The following is a 21,479-nucleotide window of genomic DNA, read 5'->3' on the forward strand; positions in this document are numbered from 1 at the left end:
TGCAAAGCGCCCTCTGCAGGCTAAATGAAAAACTGAAATGCAATAGCTCTAAGCGGGACGCAACTGAATTTATTGAGTTCAAAATATAATCATTAGACCAAGGCACTCTAACACAGAACATTTATATCCATTCTTCCGCCACTAAAACAAATTTACATTAATCCACAGCCATCTAAACACTAGTGCCTGCACCAGAAATTCATTTGAGAACCCCTGCTGTAAAAATGGAGTCCCTTGGGCACAATATTTTCCATTCACAGTTTCCTTAAAAAAACTAAAAATAAAAAATAAAAACCCCACCAAAGCACAAACTTAAATAATACAGGAAAACTGTGCTGCAGTTAAAAATAATATATCTCAGAAGACAGTATTCATTACTGCATACATGATGCTAAAAAACAAAAACCTATGCATTAACTGATTGAAATACATGTTTAAGACATAACTTACTTTCCCTCAAAAAAACAAAAAAACCCAAAAAAACAAACAAACTAAATAATAACAACAACAACAACAACAATAAAAAAGATACTTTCAGAATCAACTGAAATCTATAAAGTTCAGTCCTGCTCTGAAGGTCCTTTTGATTAAAAAAAAAATAAAATGAACCAAAACACTGTGTTGACAGAAATCTGTTAACCCTAACCTCAATAAACCATCACCCACGCTGACAACACTGACACACATTCCTGTCCAAGGGGAAATAAAAAACAGAAACAAACAAAAAAAAAAAAACAACAAATTATCCAAGGCACTGGACGGTACTGAATAGGAGGTTTTTCAGTCCAAGAAACACATTTTTAAAAAGGCACAATGTACATCATTCTTGTCAGTGTCATGTTTTCACTGCTTGTCCTAAAATGTGTTTTTGACTTGTCATTTTGAATCTTTATGATCTACACAATACACAATTTTTTCTTCATTTTAGATTCATATATTTGTTGACAGATTAAAAGAAAAACCCTTTTCACCCTACACGGAGGGGATCCTTGGCTTAGTTATACAGTGAGAGACTGTTTTCGGGCATGATTAGGGTCCACTTAAACTATTGGAGAAAAGAGTCACTGCAAAGCAATGCAAAATTGTCATGAGTAATCACCTTTTAGCCCACTATGAAAACATTTTTTAGTAGGTTTCTTACATTTTAATTACTATTAAAATGATGTGAATCACATTTCGCCTTTGGAGTCCCTTTATCCAGTACGACTTCTATAGGAGGCTTTGGATGTCTGTTCTGAACTGCATCACAATATAAATCAGGGACTACCTTTAGGAAGAACAGAGTTCAATGCTGCGGAGACCTGATGAACCAATTGATCTTGTGCCCAAGACCTTAACCCTATAACACGTGTTATTTTTCCTTCCCATTTCTTTCCTATAGATCGTTGTCTCTGGAACTTACTAGTGTTAGCTTTAAATACCCAAAACTGTGTGTTTTGGTTGTGAAGACTTGGAGTGGTGAAAATATGTCAAACACAAAAGAGGCACTTGTCAGCAAAGTGCATCTTCATTGTTCATATACTCAGCCCTAACTTTCCTTCAGCTCATCTCTGTATAAAAATAAATAAAAAATCAGTGTGATAATTTATCTAAAAATAATTAAAAAAGGAAAAAAAAAAATCAGCATGGAAACTGCATATAGTATTTTTTTGTCCTAGCTTGTTCCTCACACAGAGTAGCTTTTTCTAAAGTGGTATTTTGTGCACTCAGACGAAGGACCAATGCTGGTATCTGTCAGAAGGGTTGCAAAGAGCCAGAGAAGGATGCTCGTGACGGGCACTCAGACACATGTTCCATCCGGGATTGTAGAATAACTGGTTCTATATGAAAATTTAAAAATGCATATACACACATATTACTTTAACAATAATATAATGCAGGGATTGTGAAATTAGTGTACACTAAAAAGACTAAACTCACATCCTTCAGTTCCCATTTTTGCTCTGCTCCCACCACTGTCTTTTTGCCTTTGTACTGGCAGTCCTCCAGCTTCACAGCCCCCTCCGCCCCGTGCAAACACAGCTCCTTCTGAATGTTGTGTCTAATCTCGTGATGTGTGGAGTACTCGAAATACTACGGCATAGAAACAAATAATGTATTTTAAGTAAACCTGCTCAACTTGTCAAAAAGAGATAAAACAGACGTGTTCCCACTGACCTGGTTTCCTCCTAGACCATGACATGGGTACATGATCAGCTGTTTCCCACCCTCATTGTTCTCCCCAGCATCCAGACATGAGTCCTTGCCCACATTTTTCACCTACAGAGAAGAGGAGGGAAGGGGAAAGCAATGAGAGGAAACAAAATGAAAAACTAACATCCAGTGCAAGCTGTTCAAACAACTTTAGCCTCTAGAGTGCTTTCAGTGGTGTTAAATTGGAACTGCTCAGTACCCTCTGGAGATCCTAAGTGGAAACCCACAGTGGCTAGACAGTGTGCTGTGAGGTTTGAAAAGGAGAGCTGGTGGTCTGGTGTGTGATCTTACTGAGCCAAAGCGAAGTGGGTTGAGATCAGGCATGAAGACTTCTGGATAAACGTTCTGCAAATACCAGGAGAAGCTCTTGCACTGCAGCTTTTCACGGAGTTCCACACGTTTGGAGATATCGCCAAAAGCTCCCTGTTATAACAGAGAGGCAAAACTTTTTTTAAACTGTCAAAGCACACTTCTGGCATATTTAATGCTACCTCGGCTTTGCTGCAACGCAACAATGCCCCAGACTGGCTTCTTATATTGTATTTAGCTTCTATTCCTGCTGTTAGATATCTGTAAAAAACATTCTTCAGTATCAAAAAGCAGTATATTCAGTGAACATCTGACCTGATGCTAAAACCTAAGCCTGAATCTCTGTCTGAAATTTCACACCAGCTAATAGTATAGATACTGCATTTTCACACTACATACTTTTATAAAATTACATTACGGAAAAGACTCATTCTTTATACTAAAACATAGTAATATTACTCTGTTTAAAATAAATCAAAATATTGCTGATTATTATCATACTTGTTTTTCTTAAGTCAGCAGGTATATTTTGGTAGTATAATTACTCATTTGATAAATTAACTACAGACAAGTATTTGATCGCTGCACTTTTCAAACTGGGAGTGGCGAGTGGAGAGTAATGACTCAAGGATTTGCAGGCGCCCAACTCACCTAAATAATGAGGGCTTTACTATAATGACAAGGATGCTTCTCACACTAGTGCTTACTGATAGCTACTACAGTGGATTCTGTGATGCTGTTGACAAAGCCGTGTCTGTCTGAAGCCAGTGGGTGAGGGCTGGTCTGCTCTGTGAGGTGTCGCCTGGAGGGAAATTGTTTATAGGACCTGTGTGACCACATGTTGGGAAACCCTGAGAGACAGTGTCATTTACCAGAGATGACTCCTTCTAGGCCTCTTATTCCTCTGTTGGTTTTTACCCCCAAAAACGTGCCCCACACCCCCCATAGCACCCACACACCCACAGCTTTTAAGGAATATTTCAATTTACTCTGCAGTGGTTGCCCTGGTAAGCGGAGAGGTATGCTTTTCTCTGCAGAGTATCTGAAGTTATTGATAAGCAGACATAATGCCTCTTCTATCCAAAACATTGGACAAGAGCTGGATTTGCTCAAACGTCTTTTGTGTGTTTTTGGGACAGTAATGAGTGGCCTTAAAACACTTAGATACAAGTAGATGGAAAAATTTCTGCTGCAGACCAATTTGCAAGTTGCTGCCATTTTTGTTTTTTTTGTTTTTAAAAAAAACAAGAAAATTTAAAGAATCCTATAACAGAGTAGAATAGAATAGAATATGACTTCAAATGCAAAATAAATAAATAAATATCGAATTCTGGAGAAAAATGGGAACCTTTCACCAGGAGCAGAAACATCTGGATGAGCATGTTGATGCCATTCATGGAGATCCTAAAGACTGTTCCAGATCATGATTTTAAAATGTATCCAACTCTAAATACCAGTTGTCTGTTTTAAGGTTTGGGTGTCTACTAAACTAAAAGTTTAGTAGAAAGTAATAGTTTAGTAAAGTAATTCTAACATCTGGGGGGGAAAAGGGAGTAAGAAGCTATACGTACATCTTTTGCGATCTGTGCAGCTTGCTGGTTACGTCGGTAAAAGATCTCTTTGTAGTCATCCATCCAGACTTCAGCCAGTCTCACCTGATTGCGAGCAATCACTTGTGTACCCTTTGGAAAGGTGTGTGGACTTTTGGTGCGGAAAACATGACCAACAATGGAACAAGGAATTATCTCCAACTGTCCTCCACACTGCCATACCTTCAAATTAATGATTGACAAAACAGATGCACACGCCCATGCAGCAGTTTGAATAACTGAATGGCTCTGAGGATAAAAGATATTTGCACACATAATGACAGCTTGGTAATACCTTACCCTAAAGGACATTTCGATATTCTCCCCACCCCAGATTTCCATTTCTTCATCATAGCTTCCGATACGGTAGAAATATTCTTTGGAGATGGAGAAGAGCCCACCAGCAAACGTGGGAGTCCTGTGGATGCATTTTGTTAAATGTTTATAAGCTTCAAAAGAAGATTGGGTTTCGGATGAAGTCGATATCCAGTATACATGCACAACTTTGACTCACTTGATTGGATACGTCTCATCCTTCCTCCTTCGCTTCTCATGATCTGGTAGGCTCTCCCAACCAAATGAAAGACTCCAATCAAAGTTCCCCCGATTGTGATTCTGGCCGTAAGGGGACGGTTTCATGAACTCAAAAGTATTGAGATCAATAGTGGTAATATCAGGACTCACTACTGCAGTGTAGTTTTCCGCTATCCTAGCCAGCAGAGGTTCCAGCCATCCATTAAAGCATTCACCTGTTAATACACCCACATAGGGAAATGCATCACTTACTACTTTCTCTGCAAAAAGCACTAAACTACTTTGTTTAGAACACAAATCCATATGAAAAATGGCTTTATAAAGGAGTAAGCAGTGTTTACAAATTGTGCGGGTGTGTGTTTAAGGGTGTGCAAACCAGTTTTTAAATGTGTGAGTAGTGTCAGTGGTGGTGACTAACAATGAGCATCCAGAAAGGTGAGTGTGTCACCAGTCGCCACGGAGGCACCCAGGAGCCGAGCAGTTATGAGTCCTTTTCTCTCTCGCTGGCGCATGACTCGTACAATGTTCAGCTGCTTCAAATAATCATCCAGCTTGTCCTTTAACTCATCTGAAAGCGTGGGATATCAATTAGACGTTAGAGTTCGAGATACAGAGATGCTTAATTTGATGAATACAAGATAAAAAGCAACACAAAATACTCCAAAATAAATCAAATAACAATAATTGCTTAACTGCTTACTAGTTAATCTCACAGACCCTAGCCCGAAAAAGAAGACTTAAACAGATTAAGAACAAATTTATGTTCCTTCCATGTTTAACTGAGCTGGCTTTCCAAAAATCTGCCTGCTCACAACAAATAGCTGAGCTTAGGTGTCAGCTGAACTTCATTCTTTGAAACCTCTGTCCTTTCCAGGATTACGTTTCCTTCCTACATCTGACCCATTTATAATGGTTAACTCTGACTCATCTCTAAGCTCAACCACTGCTAATTCCTCTTAGGAAAGTATTCACCGCGGGGCCCCTTGCTTCCTGTTGTTAACCCACATCAGGTGCCACAAAAGAAGAAGCAGGGAGCTCCCCTCTGCATGTTTCATGGCACACAGTGAGTTGCCCACCCAACACGCTGCATGAAATTGAACCCAAAAGTGAGCAGGACAGTCATGAAGGAGCCCATTGAGGTTTTACCATCTACGCTGGCGTCATCCACCAGGATGATCTCTTTGAGGAGAATGGCGGGGGAGGTGTGAAGGACACTGTATACCGTCCTTAGCAGAGTGCTCCAGGCCTCATTGTGAAACACAATTATCACACTGGTGGTCGGCAAGGGGGGGCATCGCTTGAAGGTTTGCTCAATGCATCTGTACAAGGAGGAAAAAGAGCACAAAGATCTGACTATCCTGTACAGTTCCTGAGTGGCACAGTATAGTTATTACATCTCCAGGCTCTCCCCTGTGGGGAGTCCATTTCAGCTGTGACACTGCATGTGTGGCAGCCTTTGAAATACCTGCCATATTAGAGTAGGACAAACTTTGTAATTCAGCCTAGGGAGATTGCCAGAACATGGACCGGCTTTATGCGTCTGCCTTGTATCGACTAAACTGACATGAGAAGCCCATGTGGATTTCCATGTGTTTGGATGTACTGCGACTAGCCAAGCAAAACGTTGCTTCTTCCTGAAATTTTAACCACAATAATTGGCCAGGCATGCTGAAACAAAGTCTCTCTCACAGTAATCATCTCTGTGGTTTCTGCCTGACATTTTCCCCAGTTACAAAAAAACAGAAATTGAGAGAAATTTGTTGGGGTTAGATGGTCGCTGTTGCATTAAGAAAACTACTTAAATAATTTATATGGGTATTTTTCAGAGTGAAACTATATTTTAGACAGAAAGAGTAGCATCAATACTGAATTCATATCCACAGGATTGTATAAATACTTGATTTTTAAAAAAAAAATAAAGCCAATGTTTGATCTAATATGTCCCTTAATAACACGATCTTTTAAAATTGTTATTTTACATAGGTTCATCAGAAGCCTGGAGAGTGTACACATACTCTGGTGGTCTTGTGTCTGCACCCAGGTCTCTGCTCAGAGAGATGTGGTCACTTGCATACAAGTTAAAGCAGTGTTTCTCTTCACCCCTCTCCTTCTCCTTTTGCTCATTGGGGCTCAGCGAGTCAGTGTTGAAAGGTTTCCCAGCAGCTCCGGGGGCAAGAGGGTTCTGGGGTGGCCGCTCCAGAGCTGGCCTGAGCTCAGCAGCAGTGTAGTGACCTGGCAGACAAGACGTGCCGTCTGCTTTCTCCTGATGACGTACAGGGGCTCTGATCTGCATCTTTGGCATTGCATCCCTGAAGTTATTGACAGCTCCCATCACCATTCCCAGCATGGCATCCCGCTTCACTGCCATTTCCTTCAGCCACGGGTCCTCCTGTTGGCTTTGGCTTCCGACTTCCCATTGTATGAAGAACACAAATGTGACAAAGACAAGAGCCACTACGAGAAGTTTCAGTGGGTGCAGGCGCCTTCGGAGTACTCTGCGAAGAACTGGCATTCTTTTTGAATGTAGAGCTGGCTGGCTTTGGATTGAGATTCAGCTGTAACAAACAATCATATTCATAATCCGAACACTGACAGTAAACAGTATTTATGTGGCTTCAGGATATATGACATAAAAGGTTGAAAAAAAAACCCAAAACACCACACACACAGAGAACATAATGAAATACTGCCAGCATATTTTACCTTTTGGTAATAAAAAGGTAGGCGTGAAGCTTCCTGTGCTCCATTGAAAAATCACATATTTAAAACCGGCTGGTGAAATCAGCAAACAACCTCGGGTCTGGATTCCCACAGCAAAAAAATACAACGCACCATGAATCGCTGACCAACAAGTTAAGGCTAACAACGTCCTTTAAACTGCTCTCTGAAAATTAAACAAACGCCATCTCGCTTTAGCTGGAAACCATCGCTTTCACTTCAAACAAAACTTTTCTTCCTGGTGAAGCCAAAAAAAGTCAAAAGATTTGCTCAAAGATTGCCTCAGTGAACTTCCGTCTCGTTGGATCCAGGTGTGCTCCTCTCAGGTAAAAGACTATGACGTACATGTGCGCTTGCGCAGAGAAAACTTCTGCGTATCAAAATAGTGCATCAGGACACAATCCACACCTGAAATAAAAACCAAAAAAGGCCATTACGACAGAAGAAAACTCGCTAAAACCTTTAGAGATAAATAATTAAATAAATCAAAGATTTGACAATCACTGCTGAATGGAACATTTAGGCTATCGTGACAAACTATTATATAAATACGTTAAAGTGGTCTGGAGCTCCTCGAGAAATGTTTGAGACTCCTCTGCGCGGAGCTGCTTAAAGGTGTCATTAATAGGATTTGTTCTAGTGGTCATTCACTGGGACAGTTGCTGGGTTACAAATAACGGAGGAACGCGATATATCCCACCGCATCCAATCAAGTCTCTGAGAAACGCCGCATATTGGCCATAGAGCTTAAACTTATGAACTCAAGAGGAACGGACAACGCACATGGTACACAAAAATCTGTAAAAGTTACGCATCCCTCCCAGCGAAGACGCGAATAATTATTAAAAGCTTTCCGTATTCCGAATAAAAGTTGTTGGCTAAAAAGCTTAGAAACTCACCACCGCACACTGCAGCTTGTCTAATCCTTGAAATGTCCCACGTTTCCCACAACGGATTGTGTAAAGAGTTGGATGCTTGCAGGAGTAAAGACGTGGATTCCGCCTGCAGGGAGCTTGCTCTGGTGCCCAGTTTGAAGTCTTTCTGCTTTTTGACTCGCACAGTGACTCCATCTGTAGTGACTGTGTTCTCCGCAGCTCGCTACCCACGGCAGGCAGCCAGTTTATTATGTCCATTAAAATGCTTACCGTGTGTCCTATTCTAGTCACGCTTGTAACTGTTTTTCTGTGTCAGCACCGGTGATGTAAACCGTCTAGTCATATTGTGTTTTCATTCTGTTAGGCAGGTATCCATGCTTTCTGAACAACAAATCAAAGTTTGAAGGGGGATAAAAGCCAGGCCACAAAAACACCATATCTGAAATAACTTTATTTGGAGAAAAAGACAAAGACAGTTCTACATTTCTGTTTTACGCTTGAGAAAATAAGTCAGTAAATCACTATTGTTATCCAGTTATGATAGATTGTAACAGATGCAGAAGCACATTTACATCTTAATAAACTTCAAAGATACTTTCATACAGACTTCTTAAAGACTACAAACTGCAGGAGCTTTCTCTTTCTGTCTATGGAAAAAAAAATCCTTAAGTTGTGCTTGAATATCTTTACACTTTTTTCCACCCTCTCTTTTGATGGTCAGCTACCAACTATTTACATGGTCAGAAAACTTGACAGAAAATTCAAAACAATACATGTGGATTCAATCAAATAGTTACAGAAAATATTTCTCTATCACAAAAACTACAGGTCCAACACTATGATCTCAGGGAGGCCCGAGCTTTGTCCAGGATGTCCTTTCTTATTCTTGGATAATTTGGATGAGCAGCCAGAACCTGTGAACAAAAATTAACAAGATTAACAGGACAGAAACATGTTGAAGATATAAACTATTAACATCCAAACGTGTCTCACCTTATGACAGACGTCTATGGCATCGACATATCGCTTCGCTTTCAAGTAGTTAAAAGCAAGCTTGTACCCTGAAATAAAAATGGACATACATGTTAGAAATGTGAGCCTTTGAATCTTTGTCCTTAGTAACAGAGCTAGATGTGTGACTTTGACATACCAATAGTTGGGTTGGTTTGATTTCCATGTTTCCAAGCCATTTCATAGTTCAATGCAGCATCACGGAATGACTGCTCTTTTTCCATTATATAGCCCCTATATTCATATGCTTTACTGCATGACTGGGGAGGAAAAAAATAAAATAAAATAACTGTGCAATTATAAATTTACTTAAGTCAGTTTCTGCATAACAAAGAAACACATTTTGGAAAAAAAGCACACAGAAAAACAGATATATATGTTAACTGCACTGTCCTCATTTCATATTTTAATAGTGACGACATTTTCAGGCTCACCTTGTTATGAGAGATGCATTTGTTTAGGAGTTCCAGGGCCATCTCGTACTTCCCTGAATGGATGTAGATGTCTGCCAGGAGTAGCCAGCTTTTCTCAAACTCATCTGCATCAGCAATGCTCCAACTCATCTTAGCTACACGTTTGAGCTGGTTCCTGGCACGAGGAGTTTGCTTTAGCATCATGTAAGCTGTTGCCATTGCCAACAAGGCTGGCACATGGTCTTTCTGAATGGAAACCAAGAATATTGGTGAGACGAGATGAATCTGACACCACTGCACCACTATGCCACTTCTAATCGTTTGCACTCAAATTGTCAATGGCTTCATTTATAGTTCCATACAACAGATGACATGTATGGATGACAATCCATTAACATTTAGCAAATATTAAATGAATACTTAGTTGGATACAGTGTAATGTACAGTGTATATGCACAAAAGAGAGCCTGAAGAAAGAGAAGGAAGACCAGCTTCTACTTTGGCAATAACGTCTACGAGAGAGTCATGCTCGACCTAGTTACCTACTTACCTCATTGTTGGCAATATCTGTGAAAACACTGAGGGCTTTCTCTATATTGGCCTTCTGTTTAGTCGCCATAAGGCAGTAGTTCTCCAGGATGCAGAGCTGTACGTGTCCACTCTGAGTCTGAGGCTTTAACTCCTTCAGCAGCTTCTCAGCTGTCCTCACAGCAAGCTGCTCTGACTCCTGCTTCTCTGTAGAGTTCCTGGAGAGCAACACCAAGCAGATGCAAATCTGTTATAACAGAAGCTTACACTTCATAGTCTAGTATTTCTTCCCTAATGTATTACATTTTCTTAATTAAGACCACTTACCCAATTTCACCATCTAATGTCTCAAATAGCTCTCCTCCAACCGTGTCATTGTCAGGGTTTAGGTAGATTTCAATCATGTTATATACAGCATTTTGGCCCCAATCATTGTCTTTTCGTGCCTTATTAAAGTGTCGCAGAGCATCATTAGGTTGTCCTGTGTACCTGACAAATAAGCACAAGTTTAGTCATTGAGTTTGACACAAATGTTCCTGTAATCTCTGGAAGACACTGTTGTAACTTACCAAAGATGAAGTCCTTTGCAGTAGTTAAACCCAGGGTCAAATCGAGACCTTGAAGAATGTTTTTCTGCCATATCAAGAAATCTGGAGGCGTCTTCCAGCTTCCCAGCCCTTCTCATCAATTCAATAAGACGTGACAGAATGTGGTAGTTGTCTGAAAACAACACATGGAAGATATTATGGCTTCCATTTAGACAATGCCAAATCACATTTGATTTTTAAAAAAAAGAGAGAAAGATGGCCCTGTTATACCTGGTGTGCGTTCAAGCAGTTGCTGAAAATGGAAAACTGCCTTCTCCTTGTTCTCCTTCCTAAGCATAATGTCTGCCAACATCTAAGGACAAACATATTTAAGACACAGGTTGTTATTTATGGTTCAGAAAAAGGTTATGGTCAAAACTGTAGTGGCAAACGATCAGAACAAACCAGAGTCGCATCTTCATTAAATTGGTCATTCTTCAAAATGATGCTGCACTGCTCCTGGCATGCATCAGTCTCACCTAAAGTAAGGTACAAGCATGCCAACTCCAGCATCACCTAAGAACAGGGGAAACATTCTAATAATGAAATCGATGTACCAAACTTACTGGTACAGTAATGACTATATACTGTAATGAGTCATTTTGCCTAGATAAACCCACCAACAACTAAGATCACAATTTAAAAATTTAAAACACTTGGGCAAGACTCAAAAGGACACCAGTGCTTGTTACCCACAGCTGCAGTAAGTACACAGAACGTTTTTGATTCAGCTGCACTGACCTTGCGATCTTTCTCACAATACACAAGAGCCTCTTTGTAGAATTTGACTGCTCTCTCATAGCCCCTCTGACTTGTGTAGTGTTTGGCGATCTCAGCACAGATCTCAGCAGCAAGTTGCTTCTGCATGGGGACAGCGTCAGGCTGCTCCAACTGCATGCGTTTCAGCACTTTGGCCTGTACATCCCGAGCCTATCAACAGAACATCATCATTATGGAAATAACATCAATCAGCATCATCATTATTATTAGAAAAAAAAAAGAAAGGAAGACACAAGTCTTACAATGGTTAAGATGTTGTTGTGTGTAAAGAGGACCAAGAGAAAGCCAAATGCCTGGGCCTACTTACTCTTTGTAGTGAAAGTATAGACTCCTCTGTTTTCTCAACTTTGTTTTGGACTTTGGCTAACAGGACCAGATAACGGCAGTCGTCTGAGAGCACAGGTAGTTGATTCACTGTGTGTAAAAAGTTAAAAATGCATAATGAAAATGGCAACAATTAGTCAAAGCATTTTCAAAAAACCAACAGAGAAATGTTTTGATTTGTTCTATAAAATGTAAGCAGTGTGGAATTTCCACAATCAACACTACCTGTATCGTCATGGCTATGGACAAAATATAATCATGACTAGGCTCTCTTGTTTATTTCGCTGTTAATGTCAAGACTTCACTGTATATAAAATAGTGTGACGTCTTAAGCACCTTGTTCATGGGCCAGAGCATCATGCAGGACCCTTTCACAGCGCTCATATTGCTTCATTTTCATCAGCAGCTCTGCCAGGTCATAACGCAGGAAGTTTTGTTGCTCAGTCTTCAGGGCCTCTTCATAGTAATTTATTGCCTGTGTAAAAGCAGACTAGAGTCAACAAAAGACTGTCTCCACTTGACTTGTATTTTATCTTTTAAATAAGTTTATGACACAAACCTTTATGTAGTGATGAGTCTTCACCAGGGCCTTCCCTATCTTGCTGGCTAAAGCACCATCTTTAGGGTTCTTCTTCAGTGCTTGCTCGTAAGCCTCAATTGCTTTCTGTGGCTGAGGATAAACACACATGCAGATAAGTGGTGTTGCTTTAAGTTTTTGTAAATATTAGAAACGGCTATAAACACGTGGTAAACACTTTAGAAGCTGTTGCACGAGTAAGAGCTGTTAAAGGAAACTGAATCAAGAAACAATTTCTGATAGCCAGGTTGGGAATCTGCATTTTAACCTTCAATGATGTCACCTCACTTATCAACATAACCAAAATATGTGCAACACAAGTAATCATAGCAGGATTAAGCTGCCACCTATAAAATTATGTAGGTTACTAATCAGTTGAGCAGAGGATTAATCTGTCACTGGGATAGTCTGTTCTTTTCCTTTGTCTACCTTTAATGAAGAACTTTATGAAGAGACCTGCTGTTGTTGTTTAACTGTAATTGATCAGTGAGAGTTACACTGCTGTTGTTAATCAGTGGTTAGTGTGTGATAATGGAGAACATGTCCTTGAAGACATTATAACACACTGAATTCAGCTGCTATTTGATGGAGGTGTATGTGAGCTTGCAAATATCCGGTGCACCGTATTCATAAACTCTTGGTTCAGTAGCTCATTTCACGAGACGTGGCCTTTCCTAAACCACCTTAAAGTGGCTACCGAACAAGGGTTTTAGGTTTTACAGATTTAGCAACGAAGCTTTAGTAAAACTATGTTTCATCATTATGCTCAAAACTGCACAGCAAGTGCACAATCAGCACAATCTACCTTTTTGTTATTCTTGTTGTTCTCGAATACCTCGAATATACATTAAAAACAAGCATTTTAAAGCCAAACTTGAGTTGGTTGTTATATTGTCCAAAAGACACAGATGAAACACATCTTGCACTTACTTCTTGAATCTTCATGTAGGCATCACCAAGTAAGACATACGTGTGAGAGCTGGGCAACTTTTCTATCATTTCTCTGGAGAAAAGATAGAGGTATCATATCACATATGGCGTGCTTCATTATGCAGGCAGATGTCTGTGCTGGTCTGTGATTCAGTCACACTTTACTAAGTCTCAGCTGTCAATAATAAGTATCATCTGAGACCAGTTTCAAGACTTGAGGAAACTGCTCATTTCCTTTCAGCTGAATGGCTTTGGTTGCCTTTATTTCATTTAGTTTAATCTTGTGCTGTTATAAATTGTACTACAGACTTAACTTGATGACAGGTAGCAGCTGTTTTCGGAAGATATTACAAGGTTATGTAATCAATCAACTTAAACTACTTCAACTATTTCTCTTTAAAAATTCACATTGTGTTTCAGATAGAATGTGTCTTCATATATTTACCTACTGCCTAATATTTCTGTATTTTGCTCACTGGAGTCCAGATTTAGTGCTCACCTGTAACAGCTTGCATATAGGCGTTTCTCTTTTCTGTGGTTCAGATATATGTCTGCCATTTTCTTCTTAGCTTGGATGTAATAGGGCTGCTCCGGGGTAATATTTCTGAGCATACTCAGTGCCAGTTCTGTGTCACCACGCAGCAAAGCCAGGTCCGCATTAGCAATAGTGACTCGTAGCTCCTCAGGTGTTCCTGAAAACTCATTGATGGCATCCTGCATCACTTTTGCTGCTTCATGCTGAAATATGAAATCCATTCATGAGCTTATACTGAATTCTTCCATCTTTTTTGATGTATGTTGAAACCCAAAGTAAGTGCACCAGCTTTGACTAGCCAGTCAAAATACACTATTTTACCTGTTCTCCATTGAGCCAAAGGGCCTCAGCTAATTCCAAGAAGACAGAGACACAGTCCGCAGAGCTCAGTTCTGGCTTCTTGTTTTTGGACTTGGACGAGGATCCAGCTCTGCAGACACCTGGAAGATTCATGGCTATCTGCAATGTCTGAATAGCCTCAGTAAATTCACCTGTTTTCTTCTTAGTCTGAGCTTTAATAAGGTGATACAGTGGGTGGTCTCGAATCTGGAATTGGAAAAAATTCAAGACTCCTTACTGTCATTATGCATGCATAAAAAAAATCAAGGCAATACTTTTAGCAGCATACACTTCATATCCTATGACTGCTAGTGACAGCGGCTTGCTTCATAATTATATAAGTTATTATAAAAATAGAATATAAATTATCTGGCAGCGGGTCAAATAAGCCATTGAAACAGTGTATTATACAGATTTAGCTGCCAATAAAACTGTGGTGTTGATGGTGATTTTACCGCAAAGTTATGGCTGAGGCAGAGTTCAAGGGACTGAGAGCACAGCCTCACGTTACCCTGCAGTAGATGGATCTGTGCCATTAACAGATGAGCATCTGCATGAGAAGGACACTGGTCCAGGCAGTGTTGTAAAGTACTCTGAGCAGCATCAATGTCACCTGAATGAACACAGAAGCAATGCAATTTAAAAAGCTATCTCAGAAAAGTAAACACAAATATTTTAACTACAGTCCTCACCTGACTGATATTTAACTTTGGCAAGCAAGAACACTGCTTGAAGGAGACCTGGCACAATTTTTACTACTTTATCCAACACAGTAGCACAGTGCTGGAGCTGAGGAGCAGTAGGTTGGCCTGGAGCAGGAGGCTTTGGCAAAAAAAATAAAAGGTTTGTTTTTAATGTATTGTTTTGTTTGTTTTAATTTTATTTTAAGCCTCGTTATTATATTCTTAGAATCCATATCTGTACCCATGTATCTATTTTGGGAATGCACAAACATGAGACAAAGAATTCACATAAACATTTGTAGGACCCACAAACATCCTGTCCCTTATGATTCTTCCAGCTGTACCTTAGCAGGGCAGAGGGCAAGATATTCTTTGACAATCTCCAACAGGAAGTCAGGATTCAGTTTCTCTAGGTACTCTACTCCAAGAGGCAGCCCATGTAAGGAAGAGAAGTGTGCATCCACTGCATCATTCAGCAAGTTGGTGACCTCTTCCTGTGACCGGTGGCGTTTCATTGCCAGCACAGCACGTAGGTATAATAATTCCTTTAACACATATATATTTTTTAAAGAACGAAAGAGAAATAGATATAAATTAACAGAAATTACTGCAAACAAACTGACAAGAGTTCAAGATGAATAAGAGGCATCACTGTGAAATTAAACAGTCATTCTGGAAAACAGTGAAGTCACTGAAAGACCCAATGAAGCTGCGGTTGCTTATCCTGCCAGAAGCAAAAACATTCGACCAGATTTTGTGTACTCCTGCAGAAAAAAATCCTACCGCTGATTTTCCAATAGACTGCTGAAACTCTGTCAGAAATTCCAACTGTTGTTCTGCATCTTCAAGATTTCCCTCTATCAGCTGGCAATGAATCATACCTAATTAAGGGGAAAAAAAGTTATTTCCAAAGATATTTTTGAAATCTGTGACATACTGATCCAAATTAACATACAGAAAAATAATCTGAACACATTACCAGTCAAAGCAGAAACACTACTGTGATCCCTGTTGGTAAAAGGAGTCTTATACCACTTCATTGCCTCCTTGATTCTGCCCTGAAGCACCATCTGGTAGCCCAGCTCTGTGGCTAAGTCTGAATCCCCTTGTGCCAGAGAAAAGGCTCTTTCCACCATTCTGAAAGTCTGCTCAATTACTTTCTCATTTCGTCCACACTGTAATGATAATAATTAAAGAACAAGCCAACAAAGTGCTGTAATTCAAATAAATTATACCATTGTGATTTTACAAAAAACACTGAAAGTTGTCTTACGACCCGAGTGAAGGCCAGTGACATTTGGTAAAAAAGCTCAGGGTTGCGTGGCTCCAAAATCTCCAAGCTGCTGATGAGGTTTGAAAGATGCTTTACTGACTGGGGACATAAAAACAATTTATACAAACTAATGAAAACAAACAGTTTATCTGAATTTGTGTCCAATTTCTGCAATATGAAATGAAAGTATGAATGTGTGAAAATGTGTAAGTTCTACCTCGATAATATTGCCGTCTCGGCATAAAGAATGCAGGGCTAACATCCGAAGTGCCTCCAGGTTATTTTTATCTTTCTGTAAAAGCCTGAAACATGACACAAGGAGATGTGAATAAAGTCCATCTCCTACACTTAACAAGGTTGGACTTCTTTTATTCGTAGTAATAGAATATCTGATACTGCTGCAGTAGTGTGTTGAGCTCCCAGGCAAATAACATTAAAGATAAAAAGACTTGTGAAGGCGTTTGAAGGATGTAATGAATACTGTTTGCTGCCTGCACCCCTCCCATTTCATAACATCACAGTTAAGGCACCACAGAGGAAATCACTCTTCCTCCTGTTCTGTAAACCTGAACCGCAACTCCTTGGAATTGTATGTCTTTCCAACACTTTGGCTCAAAGGACTTTTTATACTATGTGCCACTTGCTAAAGTCCAGGGGGGGTGGGGAGTGGGGGGCAAGCACAAACAATGGCTTAGTCAGTGTGCACTGGTTTGAGGCATCACGTTGGTGTTTCATTTGCACTTGAATGCTGAGCCATTTGTAAAGGCAAACTGTGTTTTCTTATATGCCTGGTGATTATACATTTTATTGCACTTCCTGATCTTACAGAGATAATACCATTTCTTTAAGAAAAAGAAAGAGGAAATGAGCAGAAATAAGCTTGCAAAACAAAATGAAAGACTATTCCTACATGTGATTTGGGAGAAAGCTCTGAGCTATCTTAATCACCTGTGTGCTACATCTATGGTTTGGTCCCAGTCTTGTAGGCTCAGCAGCAGTTTCATTTTCTTGGTGAGAGCAGGTAAAAACACAGGGAAGCTCACAATCACTTGGTTAATGATCTCCAATGCTCCAGAGTAGATCTGGTGATATTCACAGTATTGTGCCTGGGATACATGAAGCATCACTGAGTGGTTAAAATCACTAGAATCATTACTAATGAGTAATCAGAAAATCTTAAGGTAATAATCATATCACAATCTGTCAAATGAATAACTAAAATAATGATACAATAAGTAATGTTAGATTTACAGGGCCTGTAAGAACAACTAGAGAAACAATAACATGCTAACATATGTAGCTGTGGTTAAGGAAGACTATGTAATGTGGATCTGTATTTCCCATGTCACCTTTCCCATCATGGCGAAAACATCTGCTCTCTCTTTCAGTCCCTCATCAAAGTATTTCCCAGCCTTTCTGGCGTAGGCATCTTTACCAGATGTCACATCTATCCAGGCTTTGAGGATTAATCCCTAAAGAATATGTATCAGTCCACATTTGGCAAACGTGCAAACACTTATCAGACTTAAATGTTTTATAAAAATTGAAGAGTAATGCTGATTTCTCAAACTGAAACAATAACTAAATAAATAGATATGTCAATCTCACCTCTTTCGAGCCATTGGAAAGTTTGATCATTCTCTCTGTGTACTCTCTTGCCTTATCATTTCGCCCTAATAGCCAAAGAAAGGTGCCAGCATAGTACAGACTCTTGGGAGGTGCACTTTTACGATCTTCTTTTACCTTAGCATCAAGTTCTTGAATAACTTCTCTGTCTGGAAACACAAAGAGACACATAAGACTGGAAGCACTTGTTGGCAATCCATTTCCACAAGAATCCATGGAAAAATAAATGAATGATGTGAAAATGTTGTCTTACCTGAGTTTGTCTTTTTTTTCTCTGCATATACAAGAGCCATTAATGTGCAGAGAGAGAGCTCTCGATGATCTCTTATAGTGTTCAGTTCTACCTTAGCTTCTTGAATTTGATCTGTAAACAAATAATGACAGAGATGCACTAATGAGAGGCAACAAATCCGACCTGAAAACGTTTAATTTGATTTTTTCGAGCTTACCTTGCATGAGGTTACCGTATGCGTGAAAGAAAGTATAGACAGCATCATTGCTGTACTTCTTTTGAGCAGCCGCTGCAGCGTTCACCGCGTGATTGAAGTACTTCTCATAGCAATAGTACTTAATCAGAGCCTGTGGAAAAGCATACGGAGGACACCGTGGTGTTAGCAAAAGCGGTTTGTAAACCATTTTCCAACTAGCAGACCAAATATCAAATGCTAACTAAAATAGATAGCTCCCCCGTTAGCTAGTAAGCGCAACGGCATTAAAAGTTAGACGGTGCAAATGCTGTTATCACTGTTGAACTTTTTGGAGAGATATATACGTCAACCACACGTTATACATGTTACTTTTGTTTCGTATCTTAGCTTCAATACGCCATTCGCTTTCATTTGAAGCTTTGTACGGTGTAGCATTTATCAAATTTGCTTACCAGGGTTGTCTCTTCATCCTCCATGTTCGCTTCAAGTGGCAACAGTAACAGACTTCAGTATAACAGTTGGAAATAATCGGGAACTACACTTTATTTTAGGGTAAAAATGATGTTGTTGTACTGTTAGTTTGGGTTTTCGCCATCTTGCACTAACGCATTTACTGTTGCCTGGTAACTTAGGAGCGTGGCGAAATGAAGGTAATTAATCCCTACTTTATTTCTGCAAGGCATTATTTTAGTCCACAGCTTCTTGTTCCTTAGCATTCTAAAGTAAGAAACAGATCGAAAGCCTTACATTGTTCATATCCTCTTTGCAATTTAAAAAGTATTTTTAAGAAAAGTCTTTCGGGCGACGACTGGCAAAGTACCAAAGGTATCTAGGGCGTGTGGGAAGCCTCAAAGACAATACTCAGGGTAAGGAAAACATACTTTTAACGCCATTTTCACATTTTGGACTCGGCATTTCCCCTTTTGTATCTCAAGGTGGCGCAATCATCCCTTTTATAAAAAGTGATCTATTCTGCTGCCACTAGTATAAGCAAATTAACATAAACTGAGTTTGTTCCAGTAAGTGTCAAATATTTTGAACTGCAATTTTAAAAATATCACATACCAGTTTCACCACTTATTTAGTTGGTCCCACCTTCGAAGCTGTGCGTTTGAAGAAGAAAAAAAAGAGCATGTGAAATGTAAAATAAGTTTAACTTACTTTGAATATCTGAAAATGATGTGTGCGAGCTCCATGGATTGAATTACATTTTGATGTTACAGTTTACGTTAATGCAGGTGTTGTGTGTGTGGCTGGCCTTCTTTTTGCTAAGTCTTTACAGTTTTCCTTCACAATTTGACATCAATTAAGGCTAAGGCTAAGTCTAAGGCTAAGTCTTATCAATTGTATTATTATTATTTGTGTATTATAAACTATAATTGTTCAGCTCATGCTAAAATTTCTCACCCATTAGCACATTTTTACTAAGTTTACTCTCTGCAATAAAAACAAGCACATGCACACAGTGATAATTGGTGGCCCAGTGTTATGCAACACTATTCATCAGCTGTATGAAGTATGCAGTGTTGAATCCACGGCAGGAGCATGGGTGCAACTGTTCCAAGAGAGACCTTTCCATGCCTTGTCAGATACTGTTTAGCACTGACTCTGGCACATAATCATTACTCTCTACAGCACACATCAATGGTAGAGTAAATCAGGTTGGTATTGAGCTCTGTGCATGTGCAGCAATGGGAAATGTCTGTGTAGTGCACCACACAGTTTTACTCACAGAGATTATTTAACACAAATGCTAAACAATTTTACCAAGAATTTAGCATCTATTGTTATTAATAGTACCTTTTGTTATTGTATAAATCCAAACAAAGCATATAGAATTGATAGTAATATTGTAATTGCACTTACATGGTAGATAGTTGAGGTGTTGTACTTAGCAAAGAGCAATAAATACTGCATGTGTTGTTGCACATCCAGAGAATGCATCTGAAAACCTATTAGTGAAAGACGACGGAATATGGACCCCCTGGGATATGCTGCTATAGCATTCTAATGGCTGTATCCATTGTGGTTTGTACAGACCATTATTGATCAAAGCACCATGTCCACTAATACAAGCAGCTCACTTGCTAATGAGCCCTTTATTTCTTTTTCCACAAGTGTTGCAATAAGAAAAAAAGTTGCCTGAAATTTGATGATTGCTTTGCACTTATATGCATGCACTCTTTCCACAGCCTTTTGCTTATAGAACTCTGGCCTACAGATTGTATTTTATGTTCTGTTATGTTTCTTGAGGTAGCAGTCTGATTGAGGGTAATGGTGACGTCAACACGGTGCTTCCCAGTATATTTTAAAGGCAATAAAATATTTTTAGACCTGAATACATTTAATGCAATTGTTGTTTGGAGCAACAAATGTATAAATGTATATGAAAATGTTTCAACAATACTAAAAAAATAACAGTCTGAGAAATGTTATTGGTATTCTCATTATATAGACATTAACTAGCAGATGGCGTTGTTTGATCCTTTTACTGTAGATACTATAGCATGCGCACTAAAAATATAGGAATTACTTTTGAAAATATTAACATATATCCCACAAATGTCAAAATTTCAAAATCCTGAAGATCAGTCTAATTTGAGCAGGAAGGCATAGCTCAGTTATTTTATGGTTGACATATTGTAGAAAACGAAATAAATTATTGATATTGAAGCCTGCTTTGAGTGGCTATCAAAGGTTAGTGTGGGTGATCTCTGCCTATACAGCTTACTAGGGCTACCTGTTCTAATGGTCATCAAAACACGTCCTTATTGATATACACGGCCAGTCAAAAGTTTGGACACCCCTTCTCATTATATCTTTTTTTTTCATTTTTACTACTTTCTCCATTTTAGATACATGCTGAAGACATTAAATATATGAAGCAAGATATATGGAATTATGTAGCAAAGAAAAAATGATAAATAACTCTGAAAATAGCCACCCTTTGCTTGGGTGGCAGTGCTGCAAACCCTTGGGCTTCTGTCAATGAGCTTCATGATGTAGTCATCTGAAATCATTTTCACTTCATGGGTGTGCCTTATCAGGGTTCATTTGTGGAATTTCTTGCCTTCTTAATGGGGCTGGGACAATCAGTTGTGTTGTGCAGAAGTTGGGTTGGTACACAGCTGACAGCCCTATTTGACAACTGTTAGAATTCATATTATGGCAAGAACCAATCAGCTAAGTAAAAAGAAACAACAGTCCATCATTACTTTAAGAACTGA

At 39.3% G+C, this 21,479-nt stretch overlaps 2 protein-coding genes across 2 annotated transcripts; both read right to left on the reverse strand.

Moving 5' to 3' along the window:
• Nucleotides 1-47: 47 nt before the first annotated feature.
• On the reverse strand, nt 48-8,349 carry galnt3 (UDP-N-acetyl-alpha-D-galactosamine:polypeptide N-acetylgalactosaminyltransferase 3 (GalNAc-T3)). Its single transcript, XM_006788519.3, has 12 exons — nt 8,243-8,349; nt 7,329-7,751; nt 6,641-7,180; nt 5,772-5,944; nt 5,044-5,193; nt 4,606-4,840; nt 4,392-4,509; nt 4,074-4,274; nt 2,485-2,616; nt 2,158-2,259; nt 1,921-2,073; nt 48-1,820 (listed from the first exon to the last, which is right to left on the reverse strand). The coding sequence occupies exons 3-12, from the start codon at nt 7,135-7,137 to the stop codon at nt 1,707-1,709; spliced, it is 1,875 nt and encodes a 624-aa protein (XP_006788582.2). The 5' UTR covers nt 7,138-7,180; nt 7,329-7,751; nt 8,243-8,349; the 3' UTR covers nt 48-1,706.
• Nucleotides 8,350-8,651: 302 nt separating this feature from the next.
• On the reverse strand, nt 8,652-18,885 carry ttc21b (tetratricopeptide repeat domain 21B). The gene is made up of 29 exons (XM_006788520.3): nt 18,705-18,885; nt 18,274-18,403; nt 18,078-18,188; nt 17,807-17,973; nt 17,548-17,670; nt 17,147-17,304; nt 16,416-16,500; nt 16,199-16,297; nt 15,905-16,100; nt 15,709-15,806; nt 15,270-15,470; nt 14,935-15,064; nt 14,698-14,855; nt 14,225-14,449; nt 13,868-14,106; nt 13,369-13,441; nt 12,421-12,531; nt 12,198-12,336; nt 11,845-11,951; nt 11,499-11,687; nt 11,163-11,273; nt 10,989-11,070; nt 10,740-10,890; nt 10,498-10,659; nt 10,193-10,388; nt 9,664-9,888; nt 9,369-9,489; nt 9,212-9,279; nt 8,652-9,132 (listed from the first exon to the last, which is right to left on the reverse strand). The coding sequence occupies exons 1-29, from the start codon at nt 18,726-18,728 to the stop codon at nt 9,055-9,057; spliced, it is 3,957 nt and encodes a 1,318-aa protein (XP_006788583.2). The 5' UTR covers nt 18,729-18,885; the 3' UTR covers nt 8,652-9,054.
• Between the last annotated feature and the right edge of the window lie 2,594 nt (nt 18,886-21,479).

This window comes from Neolamprologus brichardi, chromosome 16, assembly GCF_056152115.1.
Source record: "Neolamprologus brichardi isolate AB-2024 chromosome 16, ASM5615211v1, whole genome shotgun sequence".
NCBI lineage: Eukaryota > Metazoa > Chordata > Actinopteri > Cichliformes > Cichlidae > Neolamprologus > Neolamprologus brichardi.

Bases quoted from the DNA above. Each gene is read 5' to 3' on its own strand.
- ttc21b (XM_006788520.3), bottom strand. From the start codon at position 18,728: ATGGAGGATGAAGAGACAACCCTG. The intron at 16,101-16,198 runs GTAAGACAACTT...TTATCATTACAG, and splicing joins CACTGGCCTTCACTCGGGTC to TGTGGACGAAATGAGAAAGT. The intron at 14,107-14,224 runs GTAAAATAGTGT...TTCATATTTCAG, and splicing joins TTTGGCTCAATGGAGAACAG to CATGAAGCAGCAAAAGTGAT.
- galnt3 (XM_006788519.3), bottom strand. From the start codon at position 7,137: ATGCCAGTTCTTCGCAGAGTACTCCGAAGGCGCCTGCACCCACTGAAA. The intron at 4,510-4,605 runs GTGAGTCAAAGT...ATGCATCCACAG, and splicing joins GATGAGACGTATCCAATCAA to GACTCCCACGTTTGCTGGTG. The intron at 2,617-4,073 runs GTACGTATAGCT...CTGTTATAACAG, and splicing joins CTGCACAGATCGCAAAAGAT to GGAGCTTTTGGCGATATCTC.